General features: G+C 43.3%; 1 protein-coding gene across 3 annotated transcripts in view; it reads right to left on the reverse strand.

Annotated features, from left to right (window-relative positions):
• NUB1 (negative regulator of ubiquitin like proteins 1) overlaps positions 1–16480 on the reverse strand; it is a 107766-nt gene that overhangs the window by 35326 nt on the left and 55960 nt on the right. For all 3 annotated transcript variants that reach the window (XM_033931695.1, XM_033931694.1, XM_033931693.1), the window contains exons 6-8: positions 11392–11586; positions 1966–2054; positions 258–364 (exon numbers count right to left, since the gene is read on the reverse strand). In XM_033931695.1, coding sequence (XP_033787586.1) covers positions 258–364; positions 1966–2054; positions 11392–11586 — 391 coding nt within the window. The remainder of the gene's footprint in view (positions 1–257; positions 365–1965; positions 2055–11391; positions 11587–16480) is intronic.

Below are 16480 nucleotides of genomic sequence, written 5' to 3' on the forward strand. Positions count from 1 at the left end.
TTTCATATACTTAAAGTGAGCTAAAACATCTATACACTTGACAGGGCAGACTACGACAGCATTAAAGTGATCAGACATGTAAGATAGAGATGACATTCTTGCATATGATGGAGAGACGGAAGAGAGGAAGAGGGCGGGAGGAGGTTTGCAGTTTTAAAGTTGTTCAAATACCTGAACGTATATGAACAAAAAAAGTTGTGTATCATTCATATGACCTTAATAGAAAAAAACCCCAAAATGATTCAGAAAGATCGTACCAGAAATGTTCATCAGCATCCAATAAGAGTGGCAGTGCTACCACATAGTCCTTCCTCTTCAGGAATGCTCGGCCCTTTTCATGATAACCCATGGCCAGCATAAGGGCCTATAGAAACAGAATAATAAAAAATGCAATTTTTATTCTTTTGGGAAAACCTTCATTTTAAGATTTCTGCAGTAAAGCATAAGATGAGTTAATGTCTGACTAACAGGCCTTAATGCTTTTCCACAGTCAATCAAAATATCAGTCAATGCAAAAATTACATCAATGAGTTACATGCATAGATTCATGCATATACACTTCTCCCTCCGTATTTGCGGTTTCAGCAATTGCGGTTTAGATTATTCACGGTTTTTAGCTTACTGGCTCCTCACCCCCAAATTACGTTAGCTTGCATAGAGAAATCGCCAATTCCAAGCGTTTACAGAGAAAATCACCGATTCCCAGCACTTTCTTCATTGTGTTTTGTCTCTCTTTCAGGAACAGGCCAGGTCTCCCACCATGTTATTTGCGGTTTCACCATATTCATAATGGTTTTTAATAGAAAACAGTGAACAACATATGAAAAAGTTATTTGCGTTTTTTCTGTATTTGCGGGTCTGTTAATCCCCTATCACAGCGAATACGGAGGGAGAAGTGTACACTACAATTCCAGGAACATTTTCAGTGACAGGAAAAGAAGAATCATCTCTTAGATTTACACTAATCTGGATACATTGGCTCCCCTGTAAGTGATGCTCAGCTGCTCAAAAGTTATTGTTGAAAAATCAAAAAGTCTGCAACTCCCTCAGAATTCACTTGGGGGGGGGGAGAGAAGGAGGCAGGGCAGCACAAACCATGTTGTTGGCACTGAAAGAGGATCCCATCCGCATTCAAAGTCTTTTGGTTCTAGGCACCCAAGACAGGATAAGATGTCACTTCTCATGCCTGCCCGGTCTGTTTCTCTTAGACTCATGCCTTGTCTAGACCAGTGGTTCCCAACCCTATCCTGGAGGACCACCAGGCCAATCGGGCTTTCAGGATCACCCTAATGAATATGCATGGAGCAGATTTGCATATCTGTGACTTCCATTACATGCAAATCTCTCTCATGCATATTCATTAGGGCTAGCCTGAAAACCCGATTGGCCTGGTGGTCCTCTAGGACAGGGTTGGGAACCACTGGTCTAGACCAGTGTTTTCAACCTTTTTACACCTATGGACCGGCAGACTTACAATCTATATTTATACCTGAGGCAATGGAGGATTAAGTGACATACCCAAAAATCACAAGTAATGGCAATGGATTTTGAACCATGCTTCTCTGGTTGTCAGCCTGGTAGTCTAACTACTAGACTGCTCCTCCACTCCACTCCAGGTTTACAAGAGCAAGGTTTGTTCTACTGGCAAAAGACTAACAGAAAATTACTTGGTAAAAAGATATTCCTTTAATTATGCCTGTGTGTGCGATGAGGCGCTCACGTCAATATGATCAAGTTTTGTAAAAGTACCAATTTATAAGTGGCAGCCTTATAAATACTCTGTCACAAATATATCCACTTTCTCTGCCTTGAAGCTGCCCCTACTGTACCTGTATGTACCTGTACATAGTATGTAAACCGCTTTGATTGTAACCACAGAAAGGTGGTATATCAAGTCCCATCCCCTAGTTGGTTAGTTGTATCATCAATCAAAGGAACTCCATATACATCTTACAAATTACTTACCTTTTTTTCTGCTGGTGGCATCGTAAGTGATCTCCCCGTTTGATTTGCAATCTCTAAATAAGGCGTAGTCTCAGGATCCACAGTCTCAGCTGCCATATAACCAGAAAGGTACCATCATTACCACAGTGTCATAAATAAAGACAAAAGGATATTATTCCTAAGAGGGAGCAGATATGTCTCAATGAACATAGCTTTATAAAACTGCACAGGAGTATGCATGTATACAAGAATGTGTGCTGACAAGAGCATGTATATTTTTATGTGTCAGCTAGCACATTGAATGCTCTGTGCCGATGGTCATAGGCACACAAATGGCATCACTCTTATACCCGAGGAATACTCTTCCAGAATCAGTTCACCAAGTATCTTCTTTTTGCCCTTTCATAAATGTTTGAAGGCTCATTAGTTTCAGGAAGCTTTTTTAAAAAATTTATGTAGCGATGATGTTGACACTGGGAATGTAACTTTTCTTACCATTGTGTTTGTTTATAAATTGTGAATGTTTTAATGTACCCTACACAGATTTTGGGATGTGTAGGATATAAATATTTTTAAATAAATAAATCTGATGAAATTTAGAAAGAGCAGATCTGTCACAACTCAGAAATAGTGTAAAGCTCTGAGCAGGTGCACCCTATCTGCCTGCAGCCGAATACCAGTACCTTTTCAATTAGTTTAAAGCTCATAATTAGCTCTTGGGGAGAAGAATAAGACTGCATGTCTGATTATTCCTGCTGTCTATGGAGAAAACCGTTACAAATAAGTAATTTCATATTCTCTAGTGACAAGCAGAGAAATCGTGATATTGTGGGTAAGTGAGCACTTTAGCACTACGGTCCAAGATATTGCATAGGAGGCAGATAAAAAACAGAAACAACTTAGCTGCTACTGGCGTCCAGGAACTTCTCAGTCCAAGCTTTACCTCCTGGGCCTTGCAGCCAATTAACCCAACGGGGAACCCTCCGTTTCGCTTCGTCTTGCTTCGTCAGGGGTATCGGTTCCACTGCTTCACATGCAAACTTTCCAGACCCACCATGCTTCTCAGGCTTTCATTCTACTTCACAAATCACTACTGGCGCAAAGAGATGCCGCAGTAATGTGCTGAAAACCTCTCACAGGCTCCGCCCCCCATTACCATTCCCCAATCAGAATCTCTCATGAACCAAAGAAGGCCGCCCATTCAATCCGGGCATTTAATCCATCAGGTTGAACAGATTGCAACATATAAATCCATCTTTGCTCCTTCTGCCGGAGTAGAAGTCTCCAATCTCCCTGACGGACAGGGTAGGCAATATGTTCAATCACAATGCACCGCAATGCCCCAAACTCATGGTGAGCCTCCAAACAGTGCACCACCAAAGGCTCCTCCAGACGCCGGGTATTCAGACAAGATCTGTGCTCAATAAGTCTGTTCTTGAACCAGCGGTATATATGTCCCACATATATTTTCAAACAAGGGCATATAATGATGTACAGTGGTGCCTCGCATAACGAACGCCTCGCACAGCGAACGCTTCACACAACGAACTTTATGTCTTGCTCCCTACAACGAACTTCGTTTCACACAACGAAGTCGCCCGAGCTGCATCCGCGCCTACTGCTGATGCGTTGGGGGGGGCGGATCTGCGCTTGCTTCGCGCAGCGCCCGGGTGCTGCACGCGCTGTCCGGCGGAAGAAAGGCGAGCGAGAGGGGGAAGACGGAACACCAGGAGGCGGGCAGAGTGCGAGAGGGGGGGAGGGCCAAGCAACAGAAGAGTGAAGGTCGGGCCGGGGCCTCGCAAAGCCCTCCTTCCCCCCCTCTCTGCTCCACAAAAACAAACCAGGACGGTTTCTCTGCTCGTCGCCTCTTCTTCCCTAGGTTTCGGTTCCCCCTTTTCTTTTTTTTTTCTTTTAGTTATTATGTAAATTAAGTCAACGTTTACTCTTTTGCTCGCGACAAAGGACGCGCGGAGTTGTACACGGCCTCCTCCTCCTCCCTGTTCCCCACCCCCCCTTCCAAAAGCCGACGAACATGTCGAACCTCAGCAAAAGCACGGGCAGCAGGAGGGACACCAAGATGCGCATACGGGCTTTTCCTGTAAGTAGTGACCGGAGTGGTGGGGGTGGGTAGAATAAGTGATGACCGCATTCGGGGGTACGAGGCCGTTAGGCCTCGCCGTTTTTGTGCAGTTCTTGATGGGGTTGGAGAGGCAGGCGCTTCCGCCTAGATCTCCGGGGCCAGGTTACTGTTTGGTGCTTGACAGGCTGATGCGGTGCTGTGGAGGGGAGAGCACTGGGAGACACAGGTCGGGGAAAAGAGAGGCCTGTTTCCTGCAGCAGTCTGTTTACTTCCCCGATGCTAAAAAAAAAAAAAAAGAACAGTTCCCCTCATGTGGTGAAGCATCCTCCCCCCTCTTGATCTCCTGAAATAACGCCTGTGGAAGCTGAAGCTTTTGTAGCAGGGACAGCACTGGAGTCGTCGGCTCCAGCAGAGACGGCTCTTAATCCCCGGTAGTCGGGTGCATGCGGCGAGGTAAGTGGTGGGGGGATCGCTGCGAGTACAGAAATGGCTACGATATGAGGGGGGTGCTTTCTGCCCATCAGGGTTAGACGTACTGAAGAGCGGGGCCAGCAATGCAGACGTCGCTGTGTGCCAAGGGATGTTAGACTGGGGAGGGAGGAATTATTTCCGGTTCCATTTCTTACAGGGGGAAAAAAAAATACACCAAGTAACTGAACTAAACTTGGCAATAGAAATCCCGTTTAAATGAGGTGGGGATGCTGATCAAAACGCTGCCTTTGAGAGCACTGATGGGGATTTTATGAGACTCTACTTAGTCTGTCTTTAAATTTAAAAAATGTGTGTTTTTAGATGTATCTAAATGAAAATAATAACAAAAAATTTATCTTTTTTATGTCATCTTAGCATATTTTATGCTGCAGAACGAATTATTTTTTTTTACATGTATTCTTATGGGAAAACGCGTTTCACACAACGAACGTTTCACATAACAAACTTGCTCCTGGAACGGATTAAGTTCGTTCTGTGAGGCACCACTGTATATCACCCCTTCTGTTAAACATGAAGTGGAACTCTGTAACTTATACACTTGGCCCGTCCTAGGATGCACAAACTCATCTGACTCAATCATTTGGGGACACGCAGAACAATGACCACAGCTCCGATGACCAGGTAATGCCACTGAGTTTAAATCAGATAGAACTGGTCTCAATATATTAGGGCTAAGAATATCACTGAGATTCCGATTACGCCCATAAGAAAATAAAATCTTAAGATGTTGTAGACTCGGATGTATCTGTAGAATAGTCAAATGCCGACGGATAACCTGCTGCGAACTTCTGGACAACTGATTAAACGTTGAAACAAATGGAACCATGTCCTGTGAAGCTTGCACATTGCGGTATTCAAGTAAAGCCTCCCTGTGATTGTACAAAGCCCTTTTCCTATCCCTTACTACTACAGGGGCAAGATAGCCTCTGTAAACAAACTTCTCCTGTAGTATAGCAGATTGGTGTCGAAATTCTGAGTTGGTGCTGCAGATGCATCTATAGCATAGAAACCTGGCAAATGGGATGCTGGTCTTCATAGCATACGGATGCATGCTGTTAAAATGTAGTAAGGAATTACGATCAGTTTCCTTGACACATATAGTGGTGTGCACGGAACCATCCACTATCTCCACAGTAACATCTAAGAAAGCAATCTTAGTCTGATGGAAATTCATCTCAAATCTCAATGAAGAGTGGCAGGCATTAATATAGTCTCTAAATAACAAAAGTTCATCCAGAGAACCACGCCATAGACAAAAAATATCATCTATAAAATGGGTCCACCCCACCATTGCTTGAAAAAAATATAGAGGGGTATATAAACCGTTCTTCAAAATAGCCCATAAACAGATTGGCTATTGTGGGAGCAAAAGTGGCGCCCATAGCCACCCCCAAGAGTTGCATATAGAACTGACCCTCAAACAAAAAGTAGTTCTTCATGGCTAAAGCCGTCAATCCAAGCAAAAAATCTGGGGGAACCAACCAAGGGCGAGGCAGTTGACTCAAAAAATATTATAAAACCTCCAAAGCCTCATCCTGAGGGATGGAGGTATATAAGGAGATAACATCAAACGTCACTAAAAACGTGACCTCAGACAATCCAGGCTCCCAACTACCCAACAGATTCAAAAAAATGTGTGGTATCTTTCAATAAAGATTTCACAGAAGAAAGACAAGGTTGAAGATGAACATCCACATACTGACACACTCGTTCTTGAAAAGATTACGATTGCGTGCCAAGATGCATTTTCTGTGTCCCATGTAATGGTCTCATGAGCCACTGACTAGGAACCACTTATCTATATAGCTTTATCAGCATTACTAGAAGTACTTTTTTCCTCTAGAAACTTGATCTTTCTGTAAGGCATCACACCATATTGTTATAATTGTTATGTTAATTGCACCCTGTACATCTCATAGGAGGTTGTTAGTTTTGAAATGAAAACTGTGTTAACATTCAGATTTCACTTTTTTGTATTGATAATGAAGCTTGTGATAGACTTAGAAAAAACTGCAACAACTGGAACTGGGCCACCAGCTGATCACCAGTGATATCCTTGTCTTCAGTAATGTTAAGTTTTCATCAGTTTTCAGACATAGGAATTTTAAAAATTGCCTATGAAAAAAAATTACTCACAGACATTTGCATCTGTTTGTTTGCATTCCAGTGACAAATGGCATGGATAGCTTTTGAAATATAAAAGTCCATGCATTTTTGAACTCCTTATCTATTCACCTCAGGAATGTCTGCACTATATGCTAATTTTCAAGTAGCATTTAATTTTTGAGTCTTTTTTTTGTCTTGTGTTTTAGGCACAGTTTACATTTTGGAGTATCTGGCTGTAAAAATGAGTCACCTTTGTGTTTACTACTGAGGTCATCATATCCATCTGTGGACGCCCCCACCACTGAACAATGGAATTGAATGCCTGGGGATATTTCCCCAGGTACAGAGTCTGCAGACAAAGTTGGCTTGCACATTTTCCACTCTCGCTACATGCACAGCTAAGAGAGATTACAAATGACCTTCTGTTCATCGAAAGAGGAGTTGAGCTTCTAGGCATAATAGGGCACTTCTGGTGCCTCCTTGCCTGTTGGACACAGGCTACCTCTGTCACATTGTCCAAGAAGACTCTGACTGCTTGCCTTCTAGAGACTTTTCCAGCACCTGGAGTGCTAGCTGAATGGCTCTGAGCTCTAGGTGATTTATGGACCACTTTTGCTGAGCCAGTGACCAACGACCCTGAACTGGGTATCTGTTGCGATGACCTCCCCAACCATAAAGGCTGGCACTGGTTGTTAGTATCGCCCAGGAGGAAATGCGGAGAGGCATACCCCTTGAGAGAGAAGCTGTCTGCAACCACCACTGCAGTCTGTTCCTCACTTCCGATAACCATAGATGAGGTTGCTGAAGCAAGTCCATCTGAGGAGACCAGCGAGAGAGGAGTCTTGGAGAGATCTCGTGTACTCATAGCCAAGAAACCACCTCTATGGCTGCCACCGTTGACCCCAGGACTTGAATATGTCACACTGTGTGAGTCGGACTCTGTAGCAGATCCAAAATCTGCTTCTGGAGCTTCAGTCTGCATGGCTTTGGAAGAAAAACCTGGCCCAAGGCTGTGTTGAACAAAACTCCCAAGGTACTCCACTGGGTTGGCTCCAGCTGATTCTTCTTGAAGTTGACTATCTATCCCAGGTTTTGGAGTAGTTGGACCATTCTTGAAACTGCCCATTCTCCTTCCTCCCTGGACAGGGCTCCGATTAGCCAATCGTCCAAACATGGGTGAACTGGGATCTTTTCCTTACGGAGATGTGCTGTTACCACCACCATGACCTTGATAAAAGTGTGAGATGCCATTACTATGACAAAGAGTAGTGCAGAGAAGTGAAAATACTGCTCCAGCACATGAAACCACAAGTACCTCCTGTGGGCTGGAAAAATGGGAATGTGGAGATAGGCTTCCATTAAATCAAGGAAGGCTTCCATTAAATCGAGGAAGTCAAGAAATTCCCCCAGTGCCATTACTGCTATGACCAACCGAACAGGCTCCATGCGGAAGTGCAGCCCTGACCAGCTTGAAGGCAAGAATTGACCTCCAGTCATCTGAGCCTTTCTTTGGCACAACAAAGTATATGGAGTATCTTCCTGAGCCTGATTCTTTGTCCAGCATGAAGATCCAATAGCCTTTGCACCATTGCCTGGACTCTGAGGGCTCTCTCTGGTCTGCCGGCCAAAGAATCTACAAAAAAGTCCTGAAGGGAGTTACAGAACTCTATTTTGTAAGACTGACCAATAGGATGACAGCCTGCCCCCTTTCTAGGGGAACTTTGGCCCCTGTTCTTGGGTCATTGTGCTTTCTTGGAGACTAGAGAGGGGTGAGAGCCAGAGGATTGCTGTCTCCTACCCCTGCTGAACCTTTGCCGTTACCCTTGAACAGACCTCTGCATCGCTTGATCTCCCATATAAAGATGGAATCTTTGAGAGCCTTGAAAATTAAATTCCCATGTCCCAGACCCTGAACAATCTGGAGTCTGCTATCCTGTGTCCATAACACAGGTCATCCAGACCCTTGCCAAATAGCATCTGCCCCTGCTAGGAAAGCCTGCTCAGTGTGGCTTTATAGGTTGAATCTCCTGCCTACTGTTTGATCCAGAGCATCCATTGGCGGAGACAGCATAGGCCGACACCTTGTTCATGACTGACGATATCATACAAAGTGTCTGCTATATAATTCATCCCAAATAGGAGCATTTTGGGGTCTTCCTCCAAGGCCAGGACTCAAGACAGTTGGGTGTGCCAAGCATTTGTCACAAAGGAAGCCATGGCTGCCACCTTAATCTCTAAAGCCAAAGCTTTAAATTGTCTCTTGAGGATCACGTCCACTTTATGGTCCAGAGTATCCTTTAACATTACATCTCTTTCACTAGGCAAGGAGGTTTGTTTGAAGATCTGCGTCACCAGCGAATCTACCTTTGGCTGAAGAAACAGCTACTAGAAATCCGGAGCCATAGGGTAAAGCTTGGGCATAGTCTTAGCCACTCACAGGGACCCCTTTGGCAACTCCCAGTGGTCCGTGACTAGTTTTGTGATGTCTGGATACGAGGGAAAGAATGCAGAGTAACTGAGACACTCATAAGTGAACTCTGCGACGAGGGGGCAGGAGGAACTTCCAGCTACAATCCTCGCAGCAAGGTAGATATAATGCACAAGAGTGCAGAGGGTTTGAACAGCTGGAGCAATGTGGGGTCTTCCCCAGTCCACTGCAACTACTGCTTCCTGACTACTGTTCTCATACAGTCCTCCCAGTCTATGTCAGACTGAACATTCTGGTTCAGCTATTGTACCTTAGGCAGCTCTTCTTAACTTTAAATAATACCCCCACTGCATCTATTTATCCTGCTTCTTGCATTTCTTTCTGGTGCTGCCTTTTGCATCCCAAGAACTACAGTGAGCTTTGTGTCCTTGTCGAGGTGCATGCTGGGGCAAGATCCCCTGTGCCACCATCTCTGGTACACTTAATATAGTCACTGAGGACCCTCAGCAGTTCAAATAGTCATTCTACATAAGGTTCACAAAATCCAAGGTGAACCCTTATACTTGGGATCTCGAGGACCCCAACAGGGAACCCCTGCATGTCCTCTTGGACTCTGTGACAACCATGTGCCTACATTTAACCAATACACCTTTGGAAGGCTCTGGAAAGGGTCTATTCCCTTGGGATCATGCTTCTTGTGGATCCCCAGCTCTGTAGGATTCAAGAGGCTGAGCCCAAGGCTCCTGCTCCTTCCCCACATGCTCCACCACACACAGGACATGGACAATCCTCGGCCAGCCATCCTCGCATGATACAGGGATAGGAAGGCCTGAGGGGTCCATCCCTATCAATTTTAAGTAAAACTGAGTGGTCTTGAGGCAGTTGGAGGCCTTAGAAAAAAAAGATTGTTTAAAATCCAAGATGGCCGTCACAAGCAAAATTGCATTAAAAACAGTCCGTGGGGACTCCTCTGAAGAACAGAAAATGCAGGGAAAGGGGTTTTAGAAGTGGGGTTCTTTGGCTCTGACTACAGAAACCTTCAAATTTCACTTTTGGTGAAATCCCCTCCCCTAATTTTCCCCATAGGCTATAATAGCCTTACTCACTGTGCCATGTGCCTGTCTGCTTCAGCTTAGGAGTGCAGCTGTGACAAATGGAGAAGAACTCTGCTTCACAGGTTTGCAGAATGAACTTGGTGCTGCCAATCGGAACGATATATGACTGTACCTTAACCCCCAGAAAACCTCATGCTGCGAAGGGGGAGAGAAACATGCAGCCGGCTCACTATTAAGCCTGGCCAAGCCATGATGGAGCCAAACAGCTTGCGCTCAAGCACATGATAAATCAGTGCTGTGTGCAGCTATGCAGGGGATAGCTCCTGAATTCCAAAAAATATAAAAGCAGGCTGGCTAGCTAGGTATCCTCAATGACTGATCTTGCTAGCAGCAGACTTACGCAGCGCGAGTCTGCTTATTCTCCCAGGCAGATGTCCCAACATGTGGGACCCTCTGGGCACCAAGCCTCTAACCAAACACTAAGAAAAAATACCCAAAAATAGTAAGACCACAGAGCAGAGCAGAAATACTTGAGCAACTTGCTTGTAGAAAAAAAAAATGAGGGGGCAGGAGCAACTTCCTGGGAAGGAGGCAGAGTTCAAAGATGATTGACAGCATTCTGAAAGCAATTTGCGGGTTCAGATGCCTAACCCTAGCGTTCAGGTCTACTAGACACATTGCACTAGAAATTGCATTTCAGCTATAATAGTGCTAGAACTAATATTAGTACTGAATTCATGAGATAGGGAAATATGATAAAGTACCTGAATGTAAACCACTTAGGATATAAGTGGTTTAGAATCTAATCTAATGCTTGGTTTTATATACTGAGACTTCATCCAGGAAAGCTTGACTCAGGCAAAAGAGGCTGTGGAGGAGAAGATAGCAAAAAAGTAGAATTCCAAGGTGTTTACGAAAAAATGAGAGAGAGCTGGAACATCTTAAAAATAAAGGAAGATTATTCCAAAGTTGGGGAAACTTAAAAATCAGAGATTGGCCAAAAATTTTAACTCCCCTAATACCTTTACTAGAGGGAAGAGATATTTTATAAAAAATAAAATAAATAAATAGATTCTGGTACACTAATTCTGATGGCTTTTGATTTTCAGGAGATGAAAAGAGAAGCAGTATAGACTGTCTGTACATACATGTGGAGAGAGCAGGCATGAAGGACAGTACCTAGGAAAATCATTATTAAAATTTTTCTAAGTAAACTTTGTTCTAGTGCTAGGAACTCAAAATAATTCCCTTGCTTCACCACAATCCATTCTCCAATAAATCCATACCTCTTTCTGCCAGGATTTTCAACCCCTTTTCAGTTCGTTTTGTCTTTTCTTTAATATTTTCAATGCTTTCCTCTTGTTGCTTTTTCATCCTGTCCTGCTCCTGAGCCATCTTCTTGGCCTCCTCCTCAGTATATTTAATTTCAATCACCATAACCTTCATGTTATGCTTCACTCCTTGCTCCTCAAGAGTCTTCTCTATAAGCAGATAGTGAAAAGAATAGAGGGAACAAGTTCTTTACAAATGCCCATCCTTACCGTGTTTTATATCCCACCCTCTCAGGAGAGCTCAGAACGGGTTACAAGTTTACATATATAACAAAGCATGATAAAATATAACATGACAAACATGGCACAGTGTAACACAGCATGACAAAACTGAGGATGGCAGCTTAGCACGATGAACATAGTATTACAAATGTGGCAAACATAACATGGCAGACATAATATTATATTTACAAGTGTATCATGGCAAACACTATGGTGGACATAGTATTATTTATTTATTTAAAAAACTTTTATCCCGCATATCAAATGAAAGATATACAAAACTAGGCAATAAAAATTAGAATAAAACATTGACAAAAGACTTTTGGCAAATTAAAACAAACCATAATGCACAAATTACCAACCCTCATCCCCTCTTAGGTAGTACTAAAAGCTTTCTGGAAAAATATACGCTTTTAAAGTCTTATGACAAATTATATACACTGGGATCTGACGAATAATATCAGGCAGGGAATTCCACATTTGCGGCCCTACCACACTAAAAACCTTAGAACGAATAGTCACTTTGGTAACAGACCACAAAGAAGACACCTCCAGCAACTGCCGTGATTCTGACTGTAATGACCGAGTAGGCTCATACGGTATAATAAAATCTAGCATTGCCTTCGGCAGTACATGTTGAAGGCTCTTAAACACCAACACCAATATCTTGAACTCAACTTGCCATGAAATCGGAAGCCAATGTAACTTAACCAAAAAAGCAGTGATGTTCATACCGAGGAATACCTCTAATCACTTCTCTGCATTCTGTGCTATTTGCGATGCCTTCAACACTTTTTTTTAGGAAGTCTACCAAAAAGAGCTTTGCAATAATCCAAATGTGGTAGAACAGAACATTGCATTAAATGTTGAAAATTTTCAGCAGATAAAATCTTACGCAGTCGTAATACTATCTGAATCTTAAAAAAACACTGTCATTACTACTGAGGAAATATGCCCTCGGAAAGGCAGACAAGAATCCAATAAAACCCTCAAACTTTTTATCTCTTGCTCTATTGAAATTATACTCAGGAGCATTCTGAAAACCAGTAACAGATAGCCACAGAATTTTTGTCTTTGCAATATTCAAACGAAGTCCATTGTTTTTCATCCAAGCTACAATAGCATCAAAATAAGTAGATAGCAACTGAAAACCCTCGGAACAATCGGCATGGCAAACGTATATATACAGGCAAAGCATGGCAGACATTGTATCATATATACAAGCATAGCATGGCAAACATAGCATGCATTGGGAAGATTGAAAGACAGTGGGAAACACCTAGCATACACAAACAAGAACAAAACATTCATAGACAAGACATCAAATCCCCTTGCTAGATATAAAACAAACATATGTATTAGAGAATGACACGGTGACAAAATTCATCACCGTTCCCGTCCCCGCGGATAACCGCGGGAAACCATCTTCATGTCATTCTTTAAGGAGAGAGGGAAGAATCAGAGTACGAATGGCCACAACCACTGACTCGCAAGCTTTGCTTTGTAGAATGCTGGTGTAGAAGGACCGAGGTTGAGATAGACACTACAGAATGACAGTCTCTGGTAACCAGAGCAGATATTGTGATGTCATAATGCCTCATTCCACCAGTGCCTACGAGCCAATCACATCAGTGATGTCACAATGGCTTCATTATCCTTGGCTCACATAAGAATCAGAGTATCAATAGTCACAACTACTGACCCGCAAGCTTTGCTTTGAAGAATGCTGGTGTAGAAGGACCGAGGTTGAAATAGACACTAGAAAATGACATGGGTTTATTTCCCGCAGTTATCCGCAGGGACGGGAACGGTGATGAATTTTGTCACCGTGTCATTCTCTAATATGTATTTATTTGCTATTACTAATGAATATTTAGTCTGGGCATCAGAAAGATGCTGCTAGGCCATCTATTTCAGGAAAACAGCTGTGTAAAGATTTATGAAAAATAGTGAGATGGTATTCTGGCAGGATGAAAAACACTCCATAAATATTAAATACTAGCATGAGCGTGACCCTGATGTAGACTCAAGTAAACTGTTCAAAATGTAGCATTTTGCATATTCAATGAACAACATGTGACATGCTCCAAGTTGCCAATTAGAGACAGCTGATTTGTTTTCAGGAAAGAAACTTCATTTATTCTCATTGCATCTGGACCTCATTACTTTACATATCTGCTGATGCTACAGTTGAACTACTTGGTGCTGAGGATGACAAACATCTGAGCAACAGAAGATAAAGGTAAATGCTCACTTTTGGCTATGTCAGCCTGCTGCTTAAATAGTACAACTAGGTTGCATTTAAAGGATGGAAAATATGTGGAGGTTAATGTTATAACAGGGCACCTAGGAAAGCGAGGCACACAGACACACACATGCTTACTCAAAATTATTTTATTTCAAATTTCTGTTTCTGGTACATAATGATTAAGGGAAAGGGGATTGGACTCGATATATTTTTTCTGTGGTTGCAATCAAAGTGGTTTACATATTATATTTATTTAGATAGTTTTATAGCCTGTCCTCCCCAGGATGGGTTTACAATATCTTGGAGACATAGGATTAAGGGTACATGCACAATTTGCGGGTACACCCTCTAAATTCGCGAGTTTAGTACCCGCAAATTTGGTTGTTTGCGTAATTTTTTCCTCCGCCTACTTTAAGTTTTAAAGGCTGCCTGGACCTTACCTGGTCTAGCATTGAAGCGGGGCAGAAGCGATCTTCCTACGCTCCTGCCCCGTGCAGAGAAGTCATCAAAAATGGCTGCCGTGAGTTCCCGTGGTCTCACGAGACTACAATGGGAACTCACAGCAGCCATTTTTGAGGACGGCTCTGCAAGGGGCAGGAGCGTAGGAAGATCGCTCCTGTCCTGCATCACCGCTAAACCACCAGGTAAGGTCTGGGGAGGTCCGGGACGCAGGAGGGAGGCAGGGGTGGGTCAGAGTCGGCCCAAAACATTATTCGCAAATTTTCCATATTCGCGGGCTGGTTCTGCCCCTAACCCCCACGAATACGGAGAGAGGAGTGCATTCACAACTGGACTGGAGACGTTAGACTAGTGGGACTGTGGTAGAAGTTGGAGCAGTGCAAGATTATAAAAGTACATTCACAAAGTGTGGAGGCATTGGGTTATGGTACAGTTGCCATAGTTTGGCTGAGGTCCACTACAGTCTTGCTTTTGGGGTTTCTCGAGGCACTAGATTAGGGTACATTCGCCATAGTCTCGAGGCATTGGGCTAAGGGTAACAGCGGTACATTCTCGGCTAAACCAGAGACATGAGATTATTTGGGACCCATACAGAACAGTGCACCGCAGTCGGTAATAAGTCTTATTATATAGAGATACACATTTTGTACCTGGGGCAATGGAGTGTCAAGTGACTTGTCCAGAGTCACAAGGAGCTGCAGAGGGAATTGAACCCAGTTCCCCAGGTTCTTAAACCACCGCACTAACCACTAGGCTACTCCTCCTAGAGCCTTATACAGGTTCTCATTGCTGTATAGCTTATTCATGCTCCTTTTCCCCCTCACTTTATTTTCTAAATCATTTATTGGTGAATAGTATTTCTGTCTTTGGGGGTTTATGAACTTCTTCTGTGGGTTATTAGGAATGTACATTTCCCATGTTGCTTTTAACCCAGATGATAGTGAAAAAAAGTCATTTTTTTCCTCTGTGCCATCAAAATGTTATAATTCTTTTATCCTTCTTTTTGCTGGTATAATTCAAATACATCCAGGGGGAGGGAGGGGAGGGATACACATCTCCCTCATTATTCGCGGGGGGTAGGGGCAGAGCCGGACCGCAAATAGGGAAATACCGCGAATATCCGGCTCTGACTCACCCCCACCTCTCCCCAGCATCCCAGCCTTACCTGGTGGTGTAGCGGGCTTTTGGGGCAGGAGCAATCTTCCTATGCTCCTGCCTCGTGTAGATCGCCAATAGGAAATAGCTGTAGGGAGTTCCCGATGTAATCTCGAGAGACTACAGGAGCTCACGGCAGCCATTTCCTTTTGGAGATCTGCACGGGGCAGGAGCGTAGGAAGATCGCTCCTGCCCTGAAAGCCTGCTAGACCACTAGATAAGGGATGCTGGGGGGAAGGCAAAAATATGGGGGGGGGGTTTCCCCTCCCCCCCAAAAAATTGCAATTATGTGAAATCACGAGTGGGGAAACCGCGAATGGGGAGGGGGAAGTGTATATCTTTAGTGTGATTCCTTGATGTAATTGTGGGGTGGGGGAGGACTTATATTGTTGCAATGCTATTGATCAAACTTAAGTGTTTAGTTGTTATTGTTACTGATATGAATATTGTGTTGCACTTTTTGTTAGTAATGGAAAATCAATAAAGACTTTAAAAAAAAGTGCCCTATTGCTCAGTAATGTGCATTATTTTTAAAACAAATTTAAGCTGCCTCAAAGACTTTTCTATAGCTTAAATTTGTTTTATTTTTTAATTTTTTATCTTCTTTCATTATTTCTATTTTCTATTTCTTTGATTTTTGATCTTGGAAATGTATTACATAGTTTTATTTTAATCAGGTATTTTAGCTAGATTGTGAGCCTTCGGGACAGATAGGGTAGGTTTTCTCAAATATTTAATTTCATTTTAGTTTGATACATTGTAAACCGCTTAGGCCAGTAAAATGCAGGAGAGGTATATCAAATCTTAAATAAACATAAACAATCTCCCTCCTTCTGTTCCTGAAGCAGTAGAGCCGGCCCTGACAACCTCCTCCCTCCCTTACTCCGTTCCCAAAGCAGCAGAACATCTCCCGACAACCCCCCTCCCTCCCTTACCCAATGATGTTGCGGCAGCCGATGA

This window comes from Geotrypetes seraphini, chromosome 2 (genome assembly GCF_902459505.1).
Source record: "Geotrypetes seraphini chromosome 2, aGeoSer1.1, whole genome shotgun sequence".
Classification (NCBI taxonomy): Eukaryota; Metazoa; Chordata; class Amphibia; order Gymnophiona; family Dermophiidae; genus Geotrypetes; species Geotrypetes seraphini.